Source organism: Odocoileus virginianus, chromosome 17 (assembly GCF_023699985.2).
Source record: "Odocoileus virginianus isolate 20LAN1187 ecotype Illinois chromosome 17, Ovbor_1.2, whole genome shotgun sequence".
NCBI lineage: Eukaryota > Metazoa > Chordata > Mammalia > Artiodactyla > Cervidae > Odocoileus > Odocoileus virginianus.
In genome coordinates, this window is record NC_069690.1 from 39,094,139 (window position 1) to 39,119,801 (window position 25,663).

At 38.8% G+C, this 25,663-nt stretch overlaps 1 protein-coding gene and 1 pseudogene across 5 annotated transcripts; both read right to left on the reverse strand.

Moving 5' to 3' along the window:
* Positions 1 to 3,121: 3,121 nt before the first annotated feature.
* On the reverse strand, positions 3,122 to 12,783 carry KRT222 (keratin 222). Of its 5 annotated transcripts, none has more exons than XM_020903142.2 (7): positions 12,595 to 12,683; positions 10,613 to 10,753; positions 9,388 to 9,516; positions 8,423 to 8,643; positions 5,956 to 6,032; positions 5,606 to 5,741; positions 3,122 to 5,200 (listed from the first exon to the last, which is right to left on the reverse strand). In XM_020903142.2, the coding sequence occupies exons 3-7, from the start codon at positions 9,490 to 9,492 to the stop codon at positions 4,972 to 4,974; spliced, it is 768 nt and encodes a 255-aa protein (XP_020758801.2). In that variant the 5' UTR covers positions 9,493 to 9,516; positions 10,613 to 10,753; positions 12,595 to 12,683; the 3' UTR covers positions 3,122 to 4,971. The 5 variants fall into 5 exon arrangements, with proteins under 5 accessions (XP_020758801.2, XP_020758802.2, XP_020758800.2 ...); XM_020903143.2 differs by having other exon boundaries at positions 12,513 to 12,601; XM_020903141.2 differs by lacking the exon at positions 10,613 to 10,753 and having other exon boundaries at positions 12,595 to 12,782.
* Positions 12,784 to 20,867: 8,084 nt separating this feature from the next.
* LOC110141018 (ubiquitin-conjugating enzyme E2 variant 1 pseudogene) lies at positions 20,868 to 24,862 on the reverse strand (annotated as a pseudogene).
* Positions 24,863 to 25,663: the final 801 nt, after the last annotated feature.

Genomic DNA, 25,663 nt, shown 5'->3' on the forward strand with positions numbered 1-25,663 from the left:
ATGCCTCCTGGGAACTCCCCGCCTCACGCGCCCCCCCACCCCCCGAATTTCTTCTTCTGAATGCCCAAGATTTTTGATAACTATTATGGCCTTTACCTAATACATTGTATCAGATTGTGTTTGTCATTGTCAATACTCTATGAGAGCCTTGAAGGCAAAAGTTCAGCCGTCTGCATTGATCATCTTCCTATAGCCAGTGCCCAGTAAGGCCTTGGACCATTGTTAGAAGCTCAGTAAATGTATATTGAGGCAGGCTACGGTCTAGTCCAGGACTCTTTTCACTAAATCATGACTACGTTGATGTACTAGATAGCAGCCTCTCCTTGGATATATAAACACTTGACCGATGTGGGCCACTGCAGAGGGGGAAGGATCTGAAATTACTTGAAAATGGTGTTGACATTTAGAATGATTGGATTCTTCAGCTACCCTTAGCCACCGTCCTGGATGTGCCAGCAGGGACTAGGGCATCTCCAGAAGTATGCAAAACCAGGGACAAGTGACCCTCTTCCACCTCCAATATTTATTTTCATGTTCATGATTAAAGATTAGTGAAACTAAAGAGCATATTAAAGGGAAAAGAGGTCATCAAAAGATAATGGGCAGCCTGACTGGGGCTTGAGATAATGTACCAGAAATTGCTTTTTTAAAATATAAAAGCATCAGATACATGGATTAATGTAAAATACACGAAGGCTTCAGCAGGGAATCCCATCTTCTTCCACTGGCTTTTATGGTGGAGGATTGGGCAAGCGCCATGCTGGGGCAGGTGCTTGGTTATGTCATCTCTAGGCAGTCTTCTGCAGAAAAACTGCTGGGTGTTAGCAACAAAGCATACTGTAGTGGGAAAGGGAGGACTCAAAAATAGTAGGAAAGGAAAGGAGTGGTGACATTGATACACTTTCTTATCTCCTGAGCTTTGCTCAAATGTCACCTCAGTATGTTTTTACTGATCTATATAAAACTGTAACTCATTCCCCAACCTCCTCTCTATTCATGGTTTTTTTCTATAGTATGTATTACCACCTAACATACTCTATTTGTTGTATTTTTATGTTGTTATCTTTTTCTTCCCATCAAGAATGAAAGCTCCTTGGGCCAGGGGATTCAACATCTGGAACAATGCCCATTCTCGTGCCCCTATCTGTGGAGTGAATAAATGATCAACTATCTCATCATCTTCCCTTTAGTTATTTCTCTGCTCTGAAGATTTTCAAAATTAAGAAAGGAAAAATATAGGCAAAATATAATAGAGAAAGTCTTAGAGATTAAGATTGAAGAGTGAAATATCCAACAGGATGGACTCTACTTTCACTGAGTTGCTGTTGATTTTTTCCCCAAGCAGACAGTAGGACATATGATCTTGCATGGGCAGGGATATTTATGGGGACTGCAGGACAGGTTATTTTGAATGGTGATTATTCCTGGAAGATGTGGGATGAACAGTTAATATGACTGTTCATACTACGTGTAAAGATATTGGAAACTCTCACAGGCACCTAATGGTAAACCCCAGAGACAGGGACAAGCAGTTTAGTTTTCCTTCTGACAGCAAGATCCAGGAAATTTGCCTGCATTGCTCTTTGACACTACTCATACTTCCTTGAGGTTCTTCTTCCTCCCCAAATTAGTAAGTGATTAAGCTGGGATTGAAATCGCTTTGATTTCTTTCCCTCGTGCTGTGGGAAGATGCTGGGAAGGAAAAAACAGGGATAGAACGAGAACCATGACTGGGAAGGAAGAAAGAGGAGAACATTCGAGAGAACAAGGAAATACCCATAGTCCTGGGACACCTACTAGTCTGTGAATTGGCTCCAGGAGGTTTATTCCCTTATAACCTTTTAAGATTGTACACAATTTTTAGGTGCTTCCTCCCAACCCTCTTCCAAATAGTTTTTGGCCTTTAACAGATTTTCAAAGAGGTTTGTAACTCAAAAAGCTTTTGAATCCAACACTGAGCCATGCAGTTTGTCTAGAGTTTGTTCTAATGAAGCATTTTTCAATGGATCCCCACCCCCCCACCCTTAAAATAGGGAAAGGAAGGACAGAACTCTGTCTGAACCACTTATAAAAGTCTGGCTAATAAAAAAAGTGTGGCTGTAAGAAACATGGTGAAATAAGCTAGTTTTCTCAGCCCTTTCTGTGAAAGCAGAAGTTATGGCTGTTCAATTGCTATTACTAGAAGTCATTCTGAAATATTGAAATCCAGTAGATTTCCAGGTCTTAGTGATTCACCATGTTGTGTAGATTTTGACAAAGTATGGTTTGCTTTTAGAGTCTTCTGCCTTACATTCAAAATATCTGGATATTTGGGACATGAACATGAATTCTTCTCTCCCAGTGACTGTTTTCATCCATATATTCTTATACATTTGAGTAGTGCTTTGCCAAATATTTTTACATGTGTATTATTTCAAACAGCTCTGTGAAGTAGGCAGGGCAGGAATGATGATCAAGTGCCACCTTTCTCTTCATTTTCAGGTGTGAAAACAGAGACCTAGAGAATTTAAGTGACTCCTTTCTGGTTGCATGGGTCATGAGTGACAGTCCCAGGGCTGGGATTGTGCAGTTGTTGGTAACTGGACTTATTATTTACTTTTTTCCCCCAGACTTTAAACTTTTGATTTTGTATTGGGTTGTAGCAGATTAACAGTGTTGTGGTAGTTTTGGGTGAACAGCGAAGGGACTCATAGTATTTACTTTTCTATTTTGTTATGGAAGCATGCATTTGAACCATTTCAGAGAGATTGAAGAATGTTAATTTCTATTCATCCATCAAATGAGGATGATACTGTTCGTCTTGTAGGATTGCTGTGAGGATTAGAGATTGAGTTTGAGGATGCTGATTACAGGATCAGGAGCAGAGTGAGCCCTCTGCAAATGGTGGCTGCTGTTAGTATACTTTTCCCAGGACTATGAGATTATTTTTATTTTTTAATTAGAATATATCATATGTTAGAATATGCCATTCTTAATTTTTCTGTTGCTAAATAAAAGTATAACAATTGTGCTTTTATGCACCTTTGTTGTAGTTTTCTCCATTCTGCAATGAAGCTAACAATATTGGAGTAATTCTACTCAATACAATGTATCAAACTCAAATACAATACAGGTTTGCAAGTTCTTGTTTCAGTTTTTTTTTTTTATTGTAGTGGTATCATTTACTTTGGTAAACTCATATCCCAATTTAAAATGCAAATATTGAAGCAAATAAAGCTGTTATAAATTCAGGTACTGTATTTTAAAATGTACATGTTATACATACAAGAGCTGCATAGTGGAATTACTATCACAAGCAGTTACATTCATGATGCCGGGTGCTGTTTTTAACACTGTGTATTGATGACACTAAATATATTCCTTTATTTATGATACTGTTGCTTAGTACAGTAACTTTTAGTACAATAGCTTATATGATTGCATTTCCAAAGCTTTAATAAAGTTAGTAGCATTTAACTAATATTGAATGAAAACACTTTGATGTACAGGATGTATTTTAGGTCAGATGCTTATGCAAAAAGAAGTACTTCACATGCTGTTGTGTCCTTGACAAAACAAAATCATCCCTTTCACAAAATAGAATAAGCCAGGCTAAAATAAAGCTGAACTAACTGAAAAACATTTAAATGTTATTCCCTGTATTATGTTAAAGATTATTTAACATAATTTTTTTCTGGTTAAAGTTACTTTTTTTTTTTTTGGTTGAAAGAAGGAAGAGAGAGAGAGTTCCAAAGGCTGTATTAATATGCTAACAGTTATAGCCCTTTAGGTGATACTTTAGCTGGGAAAAAAAGTATGGAGAGTTATACTCATTGTTTTTTCTGCTTAGAAAAAAATTGATAGCCTATAAATTTCTAATGTTTTAAAACAAGTATTTATTATTTAAGGTCTTTAAATATACCTGTATTAAACAAATTAGGCTGTTTAAAAAACTTTGCAACAATACTTGACTTATTCACAAATATATTTTCTTTCCATATTTATTAGGGTTTGAACAACTTACAAACATAAATCCTGCAAATACTCTTTGCTTGGATAACAATACTGTTATCTTAATTCACATGAATGTTTGCAAGACATATTTATAATACTTTATATAGTATCTTTATCTAATGCTTGCATCAGAGACTCAAATTAAATCACATTTAACTTTATACAGATGGAAAAGCTGGAATGATAAGAGGTTGGATCCTGTTCCAGTAATTGTAGTAACTAGCTTTCCTCTTTTGCTTCTGTAGCTGGCCCTCTGATTTTTGTGTGGGAGGATACAACCTTTACAGTTCTTCGGGTAAAGTTACTCTTCAGGAAATCAGATAATGATGACAGAGAACCTTCAGATGAAGATTAATTTAATCATCAGATGAGCCTGGGGGTGTCTTCTATAGTTTGCTCAAAACATCTTGTAGAAAATAACTCTTATTTTCTACCTGCACAAATTATTATCTCGAAAGGAAAGAATTCGGTTAAGTGAATAGTGAGTCCTCTTTAAAGGTTTGTTTATAATTGCTTTCTTTTTTAAGTAGAAAAAATCCTTTCAGATGTAACCAGTCATGGAATAATGATGACTCAATGTGTTTCTTAACATAATACAATCATATTTAAACAGACTCTTCCCTTTTCCTTAGAATGTTCAGCCATTTAGTGAAATTTTAAAGACTTAACTAAACCATCTTAATGCTTACAGTTTCTGACAAAAATTTAAGGGAAAAAGAAGACTATTTGGATAATAAATAAAATAGAACCTGTACTAAATTTCTGATTTTAAGCTCCCTTTGTCCAAAAAAAAAAAAAATACACCTATAATTATATCCAGAGGCATTTTGTCCCTCCCTCTTTTTTTTTCTGATGAGTCCTACATTGGTCATAACATACATACTTAATAACTTACATTTTGGAACAGAAGGTGGCCAGCAGGCCTACCCTGGTCCATCCTAATGTCATTTTCACGTCAAATCAAATACTGTCTTTGGATTAATTAGTTGTTGATGGGCGTTTGATAGAGGGGATACTGCATGATCTTCTCATGATAAGCCTGACTTCTATATCTGGTAGATTATCCTGCTTAGTCTGTGAACACCCTTCATCAGTGGCTGCTAAATGAAGATCAAATCGAAGAGAAACTGATTTTTTCCTTAATCGAGGGTTATCTTTAAAGAAGGAGCCTTCCCATTCTTTAATAACTTCATCCACTTTCTCTGTCCTGAAATGATAAAATAAATCTTCCTATATGAAGAAGTAAAAAAATGTAATATGTACTGTATATGAAAAATAAATCAAGAAATGTCTATCACATATTAGATTTTAAGTTACAATTTATAATTTACATTGTGACAGTTATATGTGTATTCTTTAAAAATCATATGAATAAAATTTCTAAGGGATTCTATGGAATTTTCATTATTTGGTTATGTTTTTTGGGAAAATGATGAATTAAGGATTGAGTACTTCATCTGAGTTTTTATATATTTATTCATGTCTGATTAAAAATCACAATATATAAAATTATGTTTAGACACATTCAAAGATCACTGAGGTTACTCAATTGAAGTTAATTTTTTTTTGCATGTGTTCATTATTATTTCTAAGTCAAAATTATTTTACTTACTGAATAGTGCCATGAGCTTCAGTGCTTTCTTTCACAATATTTCCATTTAATATTGCCTGTTTGGTCACTGTTTCCACTTTTTCATCCTCATACTTTTGTGGGACTTTTGTTGAAAAAGATATTTCATTTATAATGGCTGTGAAAATATTAATTATGCAATATTAAATTACAACATTCACAGTACTATTCAGTACTATTTACAGTACTATTATATACTAAGTACTAGTCACAGTCAATGTGTATGTCAAACTTTATTCAAATATTGCTTTTTTTTTGCTACTTTAGAGAATTTATTTATAATCCCTATAAATGGCACTTCACTTTTCAGGTTAGTTAAATCAGAAACTCACCTGAAGGTAAAACAAAGCCGACTCTACTTGTGGTAGGTTTTTGTTCTTTATTCCCACCTTGGATACTACCATAATATCTGAAATTGGAAAAAAATTATATTATAGAAGCAACCTTGTATTAGCATGTAATTGAAACAAATGCTCTCCAATAAGAGAATGGATAAATTGTAGCTTGGTCAGTAAAGAATCTGCCTGCAATGCAGGAGACCCAGGTTTGATCCTGGGTGGGGAAAATCCCCTGGAGAAAGAAATGGCAACCCACTCCAGTATTCTTGCCTGAAGAATCACATGGACAGAGGAGCCTGCCAAGCTACAATCCATGGGGTCACAAGAATCAGACAGGACTTAGAGACTAAACCACCACCTAGCAGTGAAAATAAGTGAACTAAAGATACACTGTATCTGTAGGGAACAATCTCCCAAGTATAACATTGAGTGGGGGGTGGGGGGGGGGGAAGAAAGATTATAGCTAGCTAATTTTACAAAGATTAAAATATATGCAAAACAATTCCGCATTTTGCTTAGGGATATATATAATGAGACTTATAAGCATCAGACCTGGGAGCCAGGTTAGACTGATGGAGGGGAATAAGATGGGTTGGGGTGTGGTTTAGATGCTGAGGTAGGGATTAGGGGGACTTCAGTAACATTATAAATGTTTCATGGGCTTCCCTTGTAGCTCAGTCGGTAAAGAATCTGCCTGCAGTGCAAGAGATCTGGGTTCGATCCCTGGGTTGGGAAGATCCCCTGGAGAAGGAAATGGCAACCCTCTGCAGTATCCTTGCCTGGAAAATCTCATGGACAGAGGAGCCTGGTTGGGCTGCAGTCCATGGGGTGGCGAAGAGTTGGGCTCAACTGAGCAGCTAACACGATAAGTGTTTCACTTCTTAAACATAGGAGTTCATTATATTTTTCTTGATAACTTTTGTAACTTTATCTTAAATAAATTTAAGTGAATGTTGCTCAGTCATGTCTGACTCTTTGCGACCCCATGGACTGTAGCTTGTCAGGCTTGTAGGTCCATGGAATTCTCCAGGCCAGAATACTGGAGTGGGTAGCTGTTCCTTTCTTCAGGGCATCTTACCAACCCAGGGATCGAACCAGGTCTCTCACATTGCAGGCGGATTCTTTACCGTCTGAGCAACCAGGGAAGCCCAAATACCTGTGTATCTTAAATATAGCATAATAAAACTTTAAAAATTGTGTTAAAGGAATGTTAAAGACCACTTTATCAACATCTTGAATGATTAGGCATTAAACCAAATCTACAACCATTTTATTTCTTAATAAGTGAATTACATATATACAGCTATATAATTTATTTACATAGCACTGTTTTAACCACTTTACAAACATTAATTCCTTTAATCCTCAGCAATTCTGAGGTAGGCATTTTATAGATGAGAAACTGAGGCAAAGAGAGATTTAATAATTTGCCCAGCATCACTTAGCTACTAAATGGTATTTTAAATTCAATTTATGTTTTGCAAGGATTTGGTAAATGTCAAGACTTATTATAGATGATAGTAGTTTCATCCAGTTTTATAGAGGACTCAGAATTCTGAAGCAAGTACAAATAAAGCTTCATTTTTCTGGGAATATGGAAAACTATAGGTTGTGCTATGCTCCAAGTCATATGAGCTTACAAGTGATTGCAGATTATGAAACTGTGTGTGAACTATTAAGAATCCCTCTTTTGATGCCTTTTGTTGTCAGAGTATATGGAAGTCTTTCAAACCATGTAATTAGAATAACATTGTTTTCCATGGTTGTAATATAATAGTAATAATAACAACACTATTACTAATAGTATTATTATTATTTTGGAGTTTGATGTGTGCCTGGAGTGGGCCCTTGTGGGAGGGGGAAAAGCAGTAACGTGTGAATTTTTCAAACTTTCTTCGTGGTGGTCTATTGGAGGCACTAATTCTATAAGGGGTGAATGGCAGGGAAAGTGAGAATATTAAAGAAGGTCTTTGTAGTGATGGAGGATCATTTCTATTTTGTTCCAGGCTTGCTTATACTCTTTCTTGTAGCTCAAGTCCCCGACTTTGGCTCGTCTATTCATAATTTGGGGTGTGCTTAGTCGCTCAGCCATGTCTGACTCTTCGCGACCCCACAGATTGTAACTTGCTAGGCTCCTTTGTCCATGAGATTTTTCAGGCAAGGGTACTGGAGTGGGTTGCCATTTTCCTCTCCAGTGGATCTTCCCAACCCAGGGATCAAACTCATGTCTCCTGCATTGCAGACAGATTATTTCCCTGACTGAGCCATCGAGAAAGTCCCTCATAATTTGAGGGGGCTGGAACTAGTTCTCCCACTTATTTTTTTGCCATGCCTATTTTGTGGTAGGAACTCAGTGATCATGTCTTGGTAATGATAGGTTTTTAGATTTAATTTTTCTGACTACATCAGTGACCTAAGTGGCCCTGTATTTCTGGTCATTCACTATATGGAAATTAGGTACCTGATTTCTTCCTTTTCCAGGAGGCGGCGATATGTTGCGATTTCCTGTTCCAGCCTCATCTTGGTGTTGAGGAGCATTTCATGCTCTTGAAGCTGCCTTTCAATGCCACGCCTTACTTCCTGTAACTCTTTTTCTAGTCCTTCAATCACTGCCTCTAGGTCTTGCAGCTGCATCTGGTAATGTTGCTCACTGGCATGTAGGGAGTTTTCAAGGCCCCTTTCCTGTTTTATACAGATCTTCATCAGTGAATCAAGGAAACAAACTATGTCTCTGAAATCTGATTTGCAATGTCTTCACTCAGTTGAGTTCTTTCTTAAAAAGGTTGCAATAATTGTACAGCACTTATGCAAGAGGTATTTCCTTACAGCTTTAGGTATGGCACAACTTTTAAAAAGTTGTATTTTCTATCTACAGCTAGAGAGTTTTCTATTTCCAAGGAATCCTGTGATCATTCTTATGCCCCCCCACCCCCGCTGCCACCCACCAAAGGAACCTGCAGTGTGATTACTTTATTATCACCCTGATTTATTTGATTTCTTAAATATTGAAAAGTATAGAATATTGAATATTAAAGCCAGAACAGACTCCTTATAACAGGCATTTTTGGAAAAATTTTAAATATTTTTCTATTAGAAGTCTTTGTAGCATGGATAAAAGAATCCTCCACTGTTATGACTTCGGATAATGACAAAAGCTCTGTTCCCCCATTCTAACATTTAGAGAACCCCAGGGTTCTGGAGTAAGGATTATTTCATTATTGTAAGTGTGAACTAAACCTTCAGTGAACTGATGACAGACATTGCCATGATGGAGGCAGGGCGCTAGTTGAACTAGGTCAAATGGATAGAATTCAGTGCCCTGATTTTTAGTTCTTCACTGTCCAGTAAGGGATGTCACTCTTTCCCTCTCCTAGTCAGATAACATCTGGGGACTCAGTGGGCCAGCCGCCTTGAGGTCGTGCTCACCACAGCATGCAGAGATTCAATTTCCACTTGCAGGTGATGCCACTGGCGTCGGGCTTCCTTGAGTTCTGCTTGAGCTGCCTTTAAAGCCTCTTCATCTTTGTCCATTTTTTTGCTTAGATCTTCTTCCAACTAGAAGAAAGCCAACAACAACAATAGCAGCAGCAACAACAACAAAAAGAGCACTTTTGAAAATGAGACCTTTAAAAGCAGTTATAGACAAATAGGATAGGAATCAAATCTTTTTTCTTTAGATTACAGATGTATGTTCTGGTTGGTGCTCAGTCACTAATTAAACACATGCGTGAGTCAATTGCACTCTTAGCCTCAGTATTCTCAGATGTAAAATGAACCTCGAAAGTCCTTTCCTACCATGACAGTCTATAAAATGCAGAAAAATACATTTTAATGAGAAGTAAGTTTGCAAGGCCAAAGTTTGAGACCTCTGATTCTTAACTTTCCATTATTTATGGCATCATTAAGGAAGAAAGATAGAAAATTAGCTACTTCTTCCCCCCTCCCCCACTTTTTTCTTATAAGCTACTTTATGAATCAATTATTTCTGGGACTGGATATATGGACAGGAAGTAAATACTACTAGAAAATATTTTATGAATAATTTAGAGAGTTAAGTTTTCATAGGCATTAGAGATTCTAAAATAGACTTCTATATTAAAAGAATCCACTGTTGACTCACCTTTTTCAAAATGATCTTTTTAGAAGGCATGCACTTTGAATATCTAGGGTGGTAGCAAAATGACTTCTTTAAAGACTGCTCTCTAAATTTTCTCATGTTAAATAATGAGTGAATTAGTTTATATTCAACTTTAAGTGTTCTTATGCGGATGCTGGGATTGAAAGTATCTTTTGACAGAATTCTCAACATTTGGCCACAGGAGCAGTAGGAGCAATGTATGGAATTGATTGTACTATTTTGAGGCAAAAATTAGAACTTTTTAATGTTCATATAAAAATGCATTTTAAAACATACAAAAATTAATTTGGTGGTACAATAGATTTTTTAAAGGAAATATTGGATTAAATGAAAGTCAATTAAGTATAGTTCAAGGAATTACATGACAAAATTCATTCATTTCTTTTGATTTGTTGTGTCACTTATTCTTAGCGTTAGGTTGGCAAAACAAAGCAGCAACACGTATTAGAGAAACCACAAAAGAGGAGGACAAGAATTTCAGAAATAGAAGAGCATAAAAATTCTGGTACCTACTGGATTTTGAGTGAGGAGCTGGCAGCTAGGCTGGTGTGGTAGCTAGATTCCGAAGATGGCTCTCAGTGAATCACTCCTCCCCAAATTCATGTCCTTGTTTGGTCCTGTTCCACACTGAATCTGGGATGACTTGTGTCTTGCCTTAGTCAGCAGAATATAGAAGATGTGCCAGCTTTAGGCCTAAGCCTTAGGAAGCCCTGACAACTTCCACTTCTGTGCTTTTGGGAGCCCTGGTATACACTGGGAGCCTCAATGTATAAGAGGTCCAGATAGCCTGTTGGAGAGACTGTGTAGAGGCCAGATGGAGAGAAAGAGGCCCAGCTGTCTCAGCTGAGCCAGCCTTCCAGAAATGTCCTGCCAAGGTGCCAGACGCGGGAGTAAGCCACGTTGGCTGGCCCAACCTGGTTGTACCCCAAGATGACTGTGGTCCTGGCCAATGTCATGTGCGGTGGAAGAATCACCCCCACTGAACCCAGTTAACCCACAGCAATATGAAAGACAATACAATTGTCTTTTTAATTCACCAAGTTCTAGAGTGGTTTGTTGTATATCTGTAAATAACTAAAAGAGCTTACATTTACTGTGTAATAATTAAGTAATCATACTTTCTCAAATTTATTCCAGTTGATTTTCTGAATTCTTTGGGAAAAAAAGAAGTCCCCTAAAGTAGTTTTATGTTAAAAGGAAACAAAACTTACTGTAGTCTTGCTTTTTCACTTTAGTCTTTCAGCATTGTGACTTGTAAACTAAGTAACTTATATTTCTATTATTGCAAAATAAAATGTTTATTTGGTTTATAATTTTCAGAAATTGTCATCTATTAATTGTTTTCTTCTCTTTGTAAAAGGTGAGTGAATTCTTGCAGCGCTTCAGATATCTCAGTGAATTTGCTTCATCTGAGATGCTGATCATTCTTTATGAAGACTGAAAATGTTACCTAGAGATTACATTTATGATGTTACTAAAAATGAATTACTAATACGATAAGGTCCTATGATTTCCCAGCAATATTTTTTTCCCTTATGGTGATGTTCTTAAGTAAACTCTTTGCTGTGTTTGGGTGCTTGGAATAGAACTTGAACTCAGATATGATAGGTAAGCTGAAAACAACAACAAAAAAAAAACCCCCAAAAAACAAACCCCTGAATTTCTGAAGCTTTGTTTCTAAAATAGATGTTTGTCCACTTGTTTAGAGATGAGACCTTAATTAATTGCTAAGAGTGACTGTCATTTTAAAGCAAAGTGTCGATGAAATGAGGATTTAGCCCTTATTTAATTTGGCTCTCTTTCTAAATAATACTTAAATATTACATGCTTAGTGTTAGAGATAAACATTTCTCACCTTTTAGTACAAAAGCAAAAAAATCTATAGTCAAAGTGGAAAGTCCTTATTGATTTGGAGAATTTTGAGTGTCCCAATTTATATCATTGTTTCTGAATACCATGTTCACATACTCACATGATTTCTGTTTGTAACAGTCTGGTATAAAATCAAACTCAATAAAAAATGATAGAAACCTTTTAGAAATATTTCACTTAGTTTTATCTTGCAAAGTGTGCTAGATAATAAATTCACTATAAAGCTTGTCATTTTAAAGGTGTTATTTAAATTATTTCTACAAGTAAATCCATGATATCTTCCAAGGGTATCTGAAATGCTTCCTTCCTATAAAATTCTAAAAGAGATTACTGTGCATCGTTTTATTGTATACTGATCCCATGTTTTGTTAATGACAGTAACCTCATGGTTTATATAAAAATCAAATGCATCAATCAACATTCATTTAATGGTCATTTAACAGTAATACACACAGCCTTTCCCCCTAAAGTCCCTGTCACATTGCAGTAAAACCTAAATTCCTTCCCCAGTATATGCTGCATTGAAAAGGAAATACTGTACCTCAGAGAGGCCGGGACAGGAATTGGATAGACATGGATTGTCTCCTTATCCTGGAAGATGCCTGTCTGTATGAAATCATTACCTGGATCCTTGTTGAGAGCACGGTCTCTATCTGATTTCTGGTGAGGAGCTTTTCATAGTTTGCCCTGATCTCATTGAGTAGCTGGGACAGCTCCATTCTTTTCCCATCCTCCACCTTGGCTAACAGAACCTTATCGATAGGATGAGTCTCTGCGGCAGAACCTGCTCTGTCTGCATCGCGAGCAGAGAGAGCGCCATGGAGCCTTAAAGATACAGAGCTCCTTTTTTCAGAAGCCATGGAAACCCCTGGGTTTCTCATCAATTATGCAAATGTTTGGTAAACCTTTTTCTCCTGTTGTTATCAATCTGGTAGAAGTGTCAGTCTCTCCATAAAGGAACCAAAAAATGAAGACTGTCTCAGTATTCCTGGATTGGGTCTCTGTAAAACTGAGCACATTTGGCAGAGGGAAGTTAATTTAGCTTGTGGAAAGAAAATGGGGTATAACATGAAGAAAATTGTGTTTTGTTTTCCCAAAATATTATGTGGAAATAAATCTGGGCTTAAAACATGGTACCTAAGCTTTTCTTTTATGACTTTCCTCACCATTTGGCTTATTTAAACAGAAATGCTATAAGAGGGCATTAGAATATGTTGTAAACCTTGAATATTCTGACAGTTACTGGAAAAAGTGACCATTATATTCAGCTGACAGCTGTCATAAGCTGCAGGATTGACTGATTATATTTCTCTTAAATACATACTCCTTGACTTGTGGTGGGCGGCTGGCCTAATGGCAGAGTTTGATATATTGAGGTGAATTCCTGAAAGCATATTACAGATGAAGCTATGGCTGGAGATAAGTGCTAAGAGAGGATGAGAAGTGACAGTTAACATTTCCAACATTTCAACAAGGTTGAAGAAATACAACAAGACAGCCCCTGTGCTGGGTATATTCACTGAGATAAGATGTTTTGTTGGGTTACTCTTTCATGAGTAAACATAGAGTTGATGACAACTCCTACGTACTCATATAACATTTGTGCAGCTCTTCTAACTTTATAAAGCACCTTTACATTTGTCATTCTATTTAATTGTCACAATCCCTGTTGTTTTGTAAACTGTAAAGATGATAAGTCTGTGCAGGAGGGGTTAAGGTGTCTTTCCCAAGGTCATATGGTGATTGGTGATGTAATGGCATCCTTGGGACTGGGCTTTGATCCCTTGGCTATATTCCAGATACTATCCTGTCTGCCTCTGCGTTGCGTCTCTCCCCACCTAAATTCCTTGTTTAGCCTGAAAAGCTGGCTGCTAGATATGACTGAAATATTTTAAAGGCTAGATCTATCACTGTTATTTGTAGAGTGGCTTGGCTGAAATTGTATCTGGAGTGTAGTTCAGGAAATAATCAATCTTTGGCTCTGGTGCTCACAGGGCCTTTGAATGTACATTATGCTCTTTTAATTTCTGAATTAACTCACTGCTGGCCAGTGCAGTCTGTGCCAGGCATTCCCACAGTCCCCTCTAAACAAAGCTGGGCACCCAGAACTCCTGCTGAGAGGTGAGGTTCCGGGTCATTCCTGTGCTCTGTTTAATTTGACCCTCGCCTCTTCCACCTTCCCCACTGGTCACAGTGGATTGGTCTAGGGGTGGACACTTTACCTAAGGAGACTCAATCTGTAGGTCAGAGACCTGTGAAGTAGCCTGACCCAAAAGCTCTGACTAAAGAGCATCACTTATGATTATTTAGGCCAAACTGATTCTCTTTTTTTGGTAATTGCAACTGAGAAATAGGAAGAGAAACAGGCATTGATAGTGGGAGGAGAATCAGGAAAGAATTACACTCTTATTACTTTATGTAGTTCCTGCTGATCTCTGCCTAAAATACAGATAGCTGAACTAGATTCCAGGCCTGGCAATCTGCATCTGAGACAAACCTCTTGGGTATTTCTGCATTATAGCAGTGCTTTCCAATAAAGAAACAGAATGTGGGCCACAAATGTAAACTGCACATGTAGTTTAATACTTTCTAGTCATCATATCAAAAGATAGAAACAAATGAAATGAATTTTCATATATTTTCTTTAACCTTAAATATCTAAGATACATCATGAAGTTATTGTTGTTGTTCAGTCACCAAGTCATGTCTGACTCTTTGCAACCCCATGGACTGTAACACGCCAGGCTTCCCTGTCCCTCACCATCTCCCAGAGTTTGCCCAAGTTCATGCCCATTGAATTGGTGATGTCATCCAACCATCTCAGCCTCTGTCACCCTCTTCTCATTCTGCCTTCAATTTTTGCCAGCATCAGGGTCTTTTTCATTGAGTTGACTCTTTGTGTCAGGTGCCTGAAGTGTTGGAGCTTCAGTTTCAGCATCAGCCCTTCCAATGAATATTCAGGGTTGATTTCCTTTGTACTGACTGGTTTGATCTCTTTGCTGTCCAAGGGATGCTCAAGAGTCTCCTCCAGCACCGCAGTTTGAAAGCATCAATTCTTTGTCGCTCTGCCTTCTCATCAGGAAAGCTATGACAAACCTAGACAGTTTGTTAAAAAGTAAAGACATCACTTGCCAACAAAGGTCTGTATAGTCAAGGCTATGGTCTTTCCAGTAGTCATGTACGGATGTGAGAGCTGGACCATATGCCATATAATAAATACAAAGTATTAATGAGATACTTTACATTCTTTATTTGTGATACTGTCTTTGAAATCCAGTGCATATTTTAATGCTCATTTCAATTTGGGCAAGCCACTCTTAAAGTGCTTAGAACCCGCATGGCTAGTAGCTACTGTGTTAAACACTGCAGCCTCAATATTTGGGCCCTGCTGGCCCACACAAATGGGAGTTCCATGTCTGGAACATTCCACGTACATACTAGATTAAAAAAATAGTGCCAAATTTTTTTTTTTTTATGAGAGAGGAGGTGTATTTAAAAGTATTCTATAAGCATGTGAATCATGAAGTTATTTAATTCAAGATCTCAAATGTCACTTTTCAAGGAAAATTTTGCTAATTTGCTTGTTAAAAATACTGTCTTTTATTAGAGAAATCAGTAATAATAGCTCATTAAAGACTGTGGCATATATAAAATGCAGGATCCATGTAATTCTCAGTGCATTAGTTACAGTTAACATGCTATTCTTTATGTTTTAGAAATCATAAGAGTGCAAATAAGCAAGGACCTCCTTCCTTCTTATAGGGATCATCTTGAATCTACTCTGGTTATTAGAAAAACAAATAATTTGGAAATGTGTTTTGTTACTAGAAACAAATTAATTATAACATAACTCACAAGAACCAAAATGCTGTGGTTGAGAACACCAGTTGTAGGGACATTCACGAGAGTGAGCCCCCAGACCCTTCAGAATTAGAATTCACGACTGAAGTTCATTCATTCATTCAGTTGGTTATTGGATGATTACTGATTGCACAGAAGTATGTTGGGTAAAGATAAAGTTCTAGAAGAGTTCTGAAGTGGAGAGGTGACCTTTTGGGCCATATTGTGGGGAGAAAATGTGGAGAAGGCATTGTAGAGGAAAGAGAAAAAAAAAAAAAAAGAGGGGAGTTCAGGGTCAGATCATAGAAAAGAGAAGCTACAAAGGCTAGATTTTATTTGGTCTGAAATGGAGAATCATTCCTGGTTTTTGAAATGGGGAGTCACATGGTCAGATTAATTGGGGAGGAGTGCAGAAGATTTCAGAGTAAGGACACCAGTTAGAGAACCAGTGTTCATGAGGAAAGAAGTGAAGTTATTTTCAAAGTTCTGGCTGGACAATCATAGGAAACTGGATGTGAATAATGCCTCGGGCATAGAGGAGGGGGAGCAGGCATGCAATCAGTGAGTTTTAGCAAGTGGCGACTGATTTTGAAGGGAAGAGGAGGAGAGGGCAAAGATCATACAGATTTACACTCTCTGCAACTAGAACATGAGTGCTTCTGTCCCAGGTTTAGAGTGAATCCCTGGGACTGGCCACCAGTTGAGGGTCCTTGGCTTTGAGCAGGAAAGAATTCAAGAGTGAGTCACAGTTAAGTTGAAAAACCAAGTGAAAGTGTTAGATGCTCAGTCGTGTCTTACTCTTTGCGATCCCATGGACTGTAGCCCAGCAGCCTCCTCTGTCCATGGGATTTTCCAGGCAAGAATATTGGAGTGGGTAGTCATTTCCTTTTTCAGGGGATCTTCCTGAGCCAGGAATTGAACCAAGGTCTCCCACATTGTGGGCAGATTCTTTACTGTCTGAGCCACCAGGGAAACTCATAAAGTAAGATGAAAGCAGGTTTATTTAGAGAGATACACATTCCATAGACAGAAAGCAGTCTGAGAAAGTGAGAGCAGCTCTGAAATATGGGATGTTTCATTTTTATGTGTGCACGTGTGTTGGTCGCTCAGTCATGTCTGACTCTTTGTGACCCTCATGTGGGATCAGGCTCTTCTGTCCATGAGAATTTCCAGGCAAGAATACTGGAATGGGCTGCCATTTCCTTCTCCAGGGGATCTTCCCAACCCAGGGAATGAACCAGGATCTCCTGCATTGCAGGGTGGATTCTTTACCATCTGAACCACCAGGACTGAGTAATTTCATAGGCTAATGAATGGGAGAATTATTCCAATTATTTCGGGGAAGCAGTTGAAATTTCTTGAAACTGGCCACCAGTGTCACCACCCACACTTTTGCCTTTGATGGTTGGCTTCAGAACTGTCTTGGCATCTGTGGGTGTGTCACTTAGCACATGGTAATATATAACAATGAGCCTATAATGAAGCTCATGGTCCACAGGAAATCGAATCGTCCACCTCTTAGAGGACCTCATCAGTCTAACCAGTTTAGGTATATGTTGTGTCCTCAACAGTTAAGTCATTCTTTTAAAGGTTGTGCCCTGCCCCATTTCTGTCTCAGCTCCATGATCAGAAACAGAGGAGGGGAATTAGATTTAATTTGATCCACACACTTGAAAAAGATCTGGGTCAAGCCTCTGCCTGCCAATTACTAGCCAAATGTGCTTGGGTTAAATACTGTTTAAACGTCAATTTCTTCATCTGTCAAATGAGATTAGTGCTATACCCTTCATATTATTATTACTATGATAGTAGTACTATTATCATCATCCTCATTTTATAAAGATACTGAAGTCCAGTGAAGTGCAGAGCCAAGATCCAAAGCCAGGCAGTCAGACTCCAGAGTCTACTCTTTAGACCATAGGCTGGTAATGTCTTAGTAATTGATGTAAAACACTTGGCACATAGGTGCATTGATGCTAAATCACTTTAGTCGTGTCCCACTCTTTATGATCCCAGTTCACCAGGCTCCTCTGTCCATGGGATTTTCCAGGCAAGAACACGAGTGGGTTGCCATGGCCTTCTCCCAACCCAGGAAATCTTCCCAACCCAGGTGTCGAACCTGCATCTCTTGTCTCCAGCATTGGCAGGCGGGTTCTTTACCACTAGTGCCACCAGGGAGAAGAAGACTTCCTAGTTCTTCACCATCTCCTGGAGTTTGCTCAAACTGATGTCCATTGAGTCGGTGATGCCATCCAGCCATCTCATCTGTTGTTCCCCCTCTTCTCCTTCTGCCTTCACTCTTTGCCAGAATCAAGGTCTTTTCCAAGACCTTGGCTCTTTGCATCAGGGGCCAAAGTATTGGAACTTCAGCTTCAGTATCAGTCTTTCCAATGAATCTTCAGGATTGATTTCCTTTAAGACTGACTGGTTTGATTTCCTTGATGTCTAATATGCAGCAAAGTTTGAGAATCACTTGCAAATCACTGTTACAAATGTTAGGCTTCCTTCCACTCTTTTCCCTCTATGCTTCACCCAGAGGAAATGAGTGTTTAGCACAAATGTCTGAAATAGGACTCCAAAAGTTAAACATTGGCAAGTTCCATTATTTGCTATAGTTGATATAAATCTGAGTCCATAGGCTAGGGTAGACAGGACATATACGTTACTATATTTTTCTATAACAAATTAGTCTTTACCTTGAGCTTCAATTCTGCATAGGATGTGTAATTAAATTTCATCATATGAACTTCCCACTTTTTTTCCCCCAAATTTTGCATCTAAGTTTTGGGGAACTTCATAGTTGTGACTATGGGGCTCCTGTACTATCTTTGATGTTGTCTGTCTAAGTCTGGGTTCCCTGAGTTAGTCTCTATTCTTCTGAATGGTTCTATTTGTGTTGTTGGGGGTTGGGGGAAAAATTGACAAGAAAATCTCCCAACCCAGAAATCCTCTCCACAAAGATAGTAGAGAAAGAAAACATGTTGCTTTATATTAGAATATGATGCACATCCCAGGAATCACTGAGTGCAAAGACAGAAGGAAATCTTCTCCTTCTAGAACCAAGCAGATACAACCTGTTACACCCCTGTTCTCAAGAGAAGCAGTAACTAGTCCTCCAGAAAGAGGACTTGACCTCGCCATTTGTCACACACAGTTCATCTCGTAACTTTACCTGGTAATTTGGGTCACCATCTGTGTTCGCTAAAAGGCTTCTTCACATAAAGGAAAACAACACTTCTTGTAACGGGAGGTGGTTTTGGAGAGAGGCTCCTACTTTCCCACAGGAACTGGGAGACTGGTGTGCTATTTTCCTGGGAAGTTTACATCCCAAAGTCAAAGACCTTCATAGGTTGCAAAGCTGGACAAAATCTTATTTAGCTTTTAAAAAGATTCACTTACGTTGCAAAGAAACAGAGAAAGAATTTACAATGACAAGGGTTCTAAAGTAAATGCTCTAAGGAAACGGGGTGTGTGTTTGTGTGTGTGTGTGTGTGTGTGTGTGTGTGTATGTCTTACCTTATTTCAACAGGGAAAATTAAGTCTCTTAGTTTGAATTTGTATTTTTGCTTCTAGCTGCTTGCTTCCTGCTTGAGGCCTTGAGAACACTTCTGCTACATTAGTGTGCCGCTGGCATGGAAATTCCAGGTGGGTTGTTTGTAGCTCCATCTGCCAGACACCCCGTTCAACCATAACCTATTTGGCTCTTGTCCATTTCCTGGGGCCACAGTCCAAGAAGCAGGATGTAGTGCTCCGAAGCCATCAGGTCCCCAAGCTTACCTCCCGTTCTGCGCTTTGCAGGGGCTCTGACTCAGCAGCAGGGTCTGGGGCTCCTCTCTTGGAGACCCACCACTACCCCTGTCTCTTCCCTCCTCCTTTCTCCCCTCTCCCTTCAGTCCCAGGGAAGCTCTTCCATCCTAAGGTTCTGTTCTAGAATATAAGCCCCAAGACCTGTCTGTCCTATTCACAGCTCTTTCATCACTTTCTAGCTTTGTGCCTGGCAGTGAGAAGACAATAAATGCATGTAAAATGAATGATGCTTCTTCTGTTGGTTGGACCCTGAATCCTCTTTTTCCAAGACCAAGGACTTTGCTTTCTTCTTCCCTGAGGCAATGAACAGAGTCACTTATTTGCTTGAAGGAGGTGGGAGTGGGGGATGATGAACTACCTGCAGATGGATACGTAGTTCAAAACCATTACATTCCCCAGGTTTTTAATGTTTATGAATCCAAGCAAGTCAGGCACATACCCATCCTCCATCTTGATGGATTTTTACTGAGTGATATATTGGGATTTTGGCTTGAACCTTTGAAGGACACAGTGTCTCTCCTAACCTGCTTGCACTTAAGACTGGATTTTTGCTTTCAGGATGAAAAAAATATTGAAAGGAAAATAATAGGTTCATTTATTTTCAAGTAATGTACTTGGGCGCATATGTGTGTGCTTTTAATATAACGTATTTGGGCATCTGTTCAAGTGCCTAATTTTGTTGCATGTGTGGGTCCTGAATCTTAATCCACTTAGTATTTTGCCTGTCTTACACATAAATGTTGTGATCAGGTTTTATTCTAAAAACTGTACTGTATAGCAGAGGGAACTCTGCTATATTACACTTTGGTGACCTGGATGAGAAGGAAGCCCAAAGGGAGGCGCTGGCTGATTCATTTTGCTGTGCCGTACAAGCGAACACAACATTGTAAAGCAACTACACTCCAATAAAAATTAATTTGAAAAAAAGTGAAAACTGTACCAGAGAGAACTGATGGCACACGTTTCTATCCAATGGATTTCTCCTCCAGGCAGTTGTAAATATGAATCTCTTTTCTTTAAACAGTCTAACTGATCCTTTAATTAGGGGGATAATCTCATAGAGCTTGGGTATTATTTTGCTTATTAAGAGTAATTTCTTTAGCCACTTAAGATAGTATGAGTTTCTTTTGTGTGTGTGTGTGTTATAGCACAACTTGTATATTTCAAATGGACAAAAAAATTAGTTTCATTTACAGTATCTTAAGATAAACTGCCTTTGAATGGGAGCTTTCTTTCCAGTACTTTGAGGTTTACAAGACGAATCTAGAAAATTTACTACTGTGGAAAATGAAGACTGCTTAAATCGAATGGGGGGCAGGGGAGGGCCTGTGGTTTTTCTTTTTGATTAATTGTTGTAACACTGTCCTTCAGGTGGCTGAGGGAGTTTCATATTTTCTTTAGACATCATTAGGCGCCGAAGCTCTTGCAGGACAACTTTGATGCTATACGAATTCTGCCATTTTGCTAGCACTGATATGGCTCTTGGGTCCACCACTCCATTAGAACTATTAACTCCATTCATATTAATTTTTGTTACAAATCTTACAAAGGGGGGTGCTTCTGGGTATTTAGGTCCACATTCTATTTTAAGGCTGTATATTCGGTTTTCATAAATTGTCCGAGCCCGTGGTGGCTGCCATCTTGCGTCGCTGTCGCTCAAAGGCCGGCCGAATTTCTTTTTTAATCAGTCATGCCATTTGATAGATTATAGATGCATAATTCATCAGCAAATAAAAACATATTTTTTGTACTGTAAGAAAATTGGCGTGTGACAGACCTTGACTTTACTAGTTTGTCCTCCTTCTGTTACACTGTTGATTTTTCTCACAGGAGCACGCCTCCACACGATCTGGTTTAATCTTGTGTCTCATGTATCAGTTAAGAATATAATTAGACAGATTTGTGCTGGAACATGTTTGTCAGCATTTCACAGCCTGTTTTAAGGTGTGTGAGTGATACTGGCATTCATTTCTGTTTGTCCTGCACATGCATTTCACATGGAGTGATTTATCAGAGCATCGTACACACGCCAGAGTGTTCTTGATAAAATTCTTTGCTGTTGTAACTCAAGAGTGAAATGCAGGGCTATTTCTCTAATCAAAGATTTGGCATTTGGGTCCTATTTTTTCTGGCATTTTCCATAGCATTTCCCCTTCCTAACTTGTTCATTGTAGCCCAGTACATGGATGTTTCATGCTCCCAAAATGAACATTATTAGAGAGTGAGGCCAATTTAAGATACCAATTTGTGTAGTTTCAGTGTATTACCAATATAACTCATGTTATATTGTTAGCATTGCAGGCTGTAAGCACTAAACAAAACTCCACAAGAATTTGATTTCCTGTTCTCCACTCCCTTCTCATTAGGAGGTCCTAACCTCTGAAGTTATAATTCTTAAGCTAAAACTGTGCACCCATCCATGGCTCCCATTTGAGCCACAGTATTAGACTTTCTTTGTTGGGTCCCTGTACATCTTCTTCACCAGTTTGACAGGAATTCTTTTAGCTTCTCTTCCTGCCTTTGAAAAAAATGATTTTTCTAAACCTTCTTTCTCTAACTCATGACATTGACCCTGCTGTCTTCTAGGTAAGTGTCCAGGGGAGTCTTGTCTTAGTTAACTTCCCTTTATCTTAGTTTATTCTAGACAATTTAATCCTTTTTACTTGCATTCATCCTTTCTTGGATATTATCTTCTTGCCTTCTTTTTGTCTCTCTTTAAACATTATACACACACACACACACACACATACATTCTTTTTTGTAATGATTTATCACATGATATTGAATAGAATTCCCTATGCTATACAGTATGACCTTATTGTTTATCCACTCAATATATAATAGTTTGCCTCTGCTATTCCCAAACTCACAATCCATTTCTCCCTCACCTCACCCACTTGGCAACCACATGCTTAGTCTCTATGTCTGTGAGTATTTCTGTTTTATAGATAAGTTCACTTGTGTTATATTTTAGATTCCACATATGAGTGCTAGGATATGGTATTTGTCTTTTTCTGACTTACTTCACATAGTATGATAATTTTTAGTTCATCCATGTTGCTAAACATTTTAATTTTGTCAACTTTTTTTTTTTTGACCTAGTCCATTCTCAGAGCTTTTTACTCTGCAGAGCAGTTTTTAGCATCCTGGTGGCTAGTCCCCATAGTAACCTAAAGGCATCCCTCAATTCTGCTCAACTCTTCCCCTGAATGCACCTGTCAATTTTCTTCCCTTCAGTCTGGTTTGTATTTCTCTTTATAGTATTCTGTAACTGTTACTTGACGGTAATTCACATGTGTTTATTCATTCAAGGACATTTAAAAATTTTAATTAAACCTTTGAGGTAATTGTAGATCTAGTTGTAAGAAATAGTACAGTGAAAACTCATATGCCCTTTATTAAAATCCGCCAATGGTAATATCTTTTTTTGCCTTTTCATACTGTTCATGGGGTTCTCAAGGCAAGAATACTGAAGTGGATTGCCATTCCCTTCTCCAGTGAACCACATTTTGTCAGAATTCTTCACCATGACTCATCCATCTTGAATGACCATACACGGCATGGCTCATAGTTTCATGGAATTAGACAAGGCTGTGGTTTGATTAGTTTTCTGTGACTATGGTTTTCATTCTGTGTGCCCTCTTGGATAAGGATAAGAGACTTATGGAAGCTTCCTGGTGGGAGAGGCTGACTGTGACGGAAACTGGGTTTTGTTCTGATGGGCGGGGCCATGCTCAGTTCAGTTCAGTCACTCAGTCGTGTCTGACTCTTTGCGACCCCATGGACTGCAGCACGCCAGGCTTCCCTGTCCTTCACCAACTCCCAGAACTTGCTCAAACTCATGTCCATTGAGTCGATGATGCCATCCAACCATCTCATCCTCTGTCATCCCCTTCTCCTCCTGCCTTCAATCTTTCCCAGCATTAGGGTCTTTTCCAAGGAGTCAGCTCTTCGCAGCAGGTGGCCCAAGTATTGGAGTTTCAGCTTCAGCATCAGTCCTTCCAATGAATATTCAGGACTGATTTCCTTTAGGATTGACTGGTTTGATCTGTAATCCAATTTTCTGTTGATGGGTGGAGCTATGTTCCCTTCCTGTTGTTTGACCTGAGACCAAACTATGGTGGAGGTAATGAAGATAATGGTGACCTCCTTCAAAAGGTCCTGTGCATGCACTGCCACACTCAGTGCCCCCTGACACTGCGGCACGCCACCACCAACCCATGCCTCCACCAGAGACTCCTGGACGCTCACAGGCAAGTCTGGGTCAGTCTCTTGTGGGGTCACTGCTCCAAGATTGCTGGGAGAAGTAACAATAACCTCAGACATGCAGATAGCACCACCCTTATGGCAGAAAGCAAAGAAGTACTAAAGAACCTCTTGATGAAAGTGAAAGAGGAGAGTGAAAAAGTTGGCTTAACTTTTTCATTCAACATTCAGAAAACTAAGATCATGGCATCTGGTCCCATCACTTCATGGCAAATAGATGGGGAAACAATGGAAACAGTTACAGACTATTTTCTTGGGCTCCAAAATCACTGCAGATGGTGGCTGCAGCTATGAAATTAAAAGACTCTTGCTCCTTGAAGAAAAGTTATGACCAACTTAGACAGCATATTAAAAAGCAGAGACATTACTTTTCCAACAAAGATTAGTCTAGTCAAAGCTATGGTTTTTCCAGTAGTCATGTATGGATGTGAGAGTTGGACTATAAAGAAAGCTGAGCACTGAAGAATTGATGCTTTTGAACTGCAGTGTTGGAGAAGACTCCTGAGAGTCTCTTGGACTGCAAGGAGATCAAATCAGTCAATCCTGAAGAAATCAGTCCTGAATATTCATCAGAAGGACTCATGCTGAAGCTGAAACTCTAATACTTTGGCCACCTGATGCAAAGAACTGACTCACTGGAAAAGACCCTGATGCTGAGACAGATTGAGGGCAGGAGGAGAAGGGGATGACAGAGGATGAGATGGTTGGATGGCATCACCGACTCAATGGACGTGAGTTTGAGCAAGCTCTGGGAGTTGGTGATGGCCAGGGAAGCCTGGTGTGCTGCAGTTCATGGGGTTACAAAGAGTCGGACATGACTGAGCAACTGAACTGGACTGATGGTAATATCTTATGAACAATGGGACAAAATGGCAACTAGGATATTGACACTGGTGCAGTCAAGGTACAGGACATTTCCATCACCACAAGGTTCTCGCCTGTCATCCAGGGCCTTTTCTGAGTGTTGGCTCTGGGCATTGTGCTGGGCACCAGGAGGGGTACAGAGGGAAAACAGATACTGATCCTGTTGAAATTACTTCAATTCAAAATACTAAGTGGGAAGTGCCACAGAAAGGAACCTTGGAAGAGGGAGTAATTACTTTTTGCTGAGACCAGAGAAAATAAACAAAAATTAAAAATGAGAGACTTAATTCTCCTTCTTGAAAATAAGGAAAGAGATACCTCCCCCATCTCTCTTTTCTGGAAACAATAGCTTTAGGAATCTTGTAGATTCTTTCTCTGTCTCTTCAAAACATAAGTGCATATTTTCAAAAGATCAATAAACCATTGGCCAGCTATATGGCCCAGGAATGTTTTCCTCAGGGACCTGGGAATCATACTTTGGAATGTAAACATCCAAGGAAAACAACACCCCGGTCTCTTAGTTCCTGAGGGAAGGAAGGAGCCTCTCTCCAAAACTACCTCCTATTACAAGATATGTACTTTCCCTCTATATGAAGCCTGTTAGTGAACACAGATAGTAACCCCAATCACTAGGTAAAGTCACCCGAATTACTAGGTGAACTATGTGTGACAAATGATGACGTCAGGTCCTCTTATTTGAGGACGAGTTTGCTTGAAAACAAAGATGTAATGGGTTTTAACTGCTTGGCTATAAAAGGGTAAGAGATCCTTCTTTCTGTGGTTTTCCTAGTGGAGTGAATGAAATGTCCATCACATTCTGCTTTAATGCTTATTCAATGCAAAAATGTCTTCTTTCTCTACTACCTTCGTGGAGAGGCTTTCTGAATGAGAATATTTTATTTTTAATTATATTTC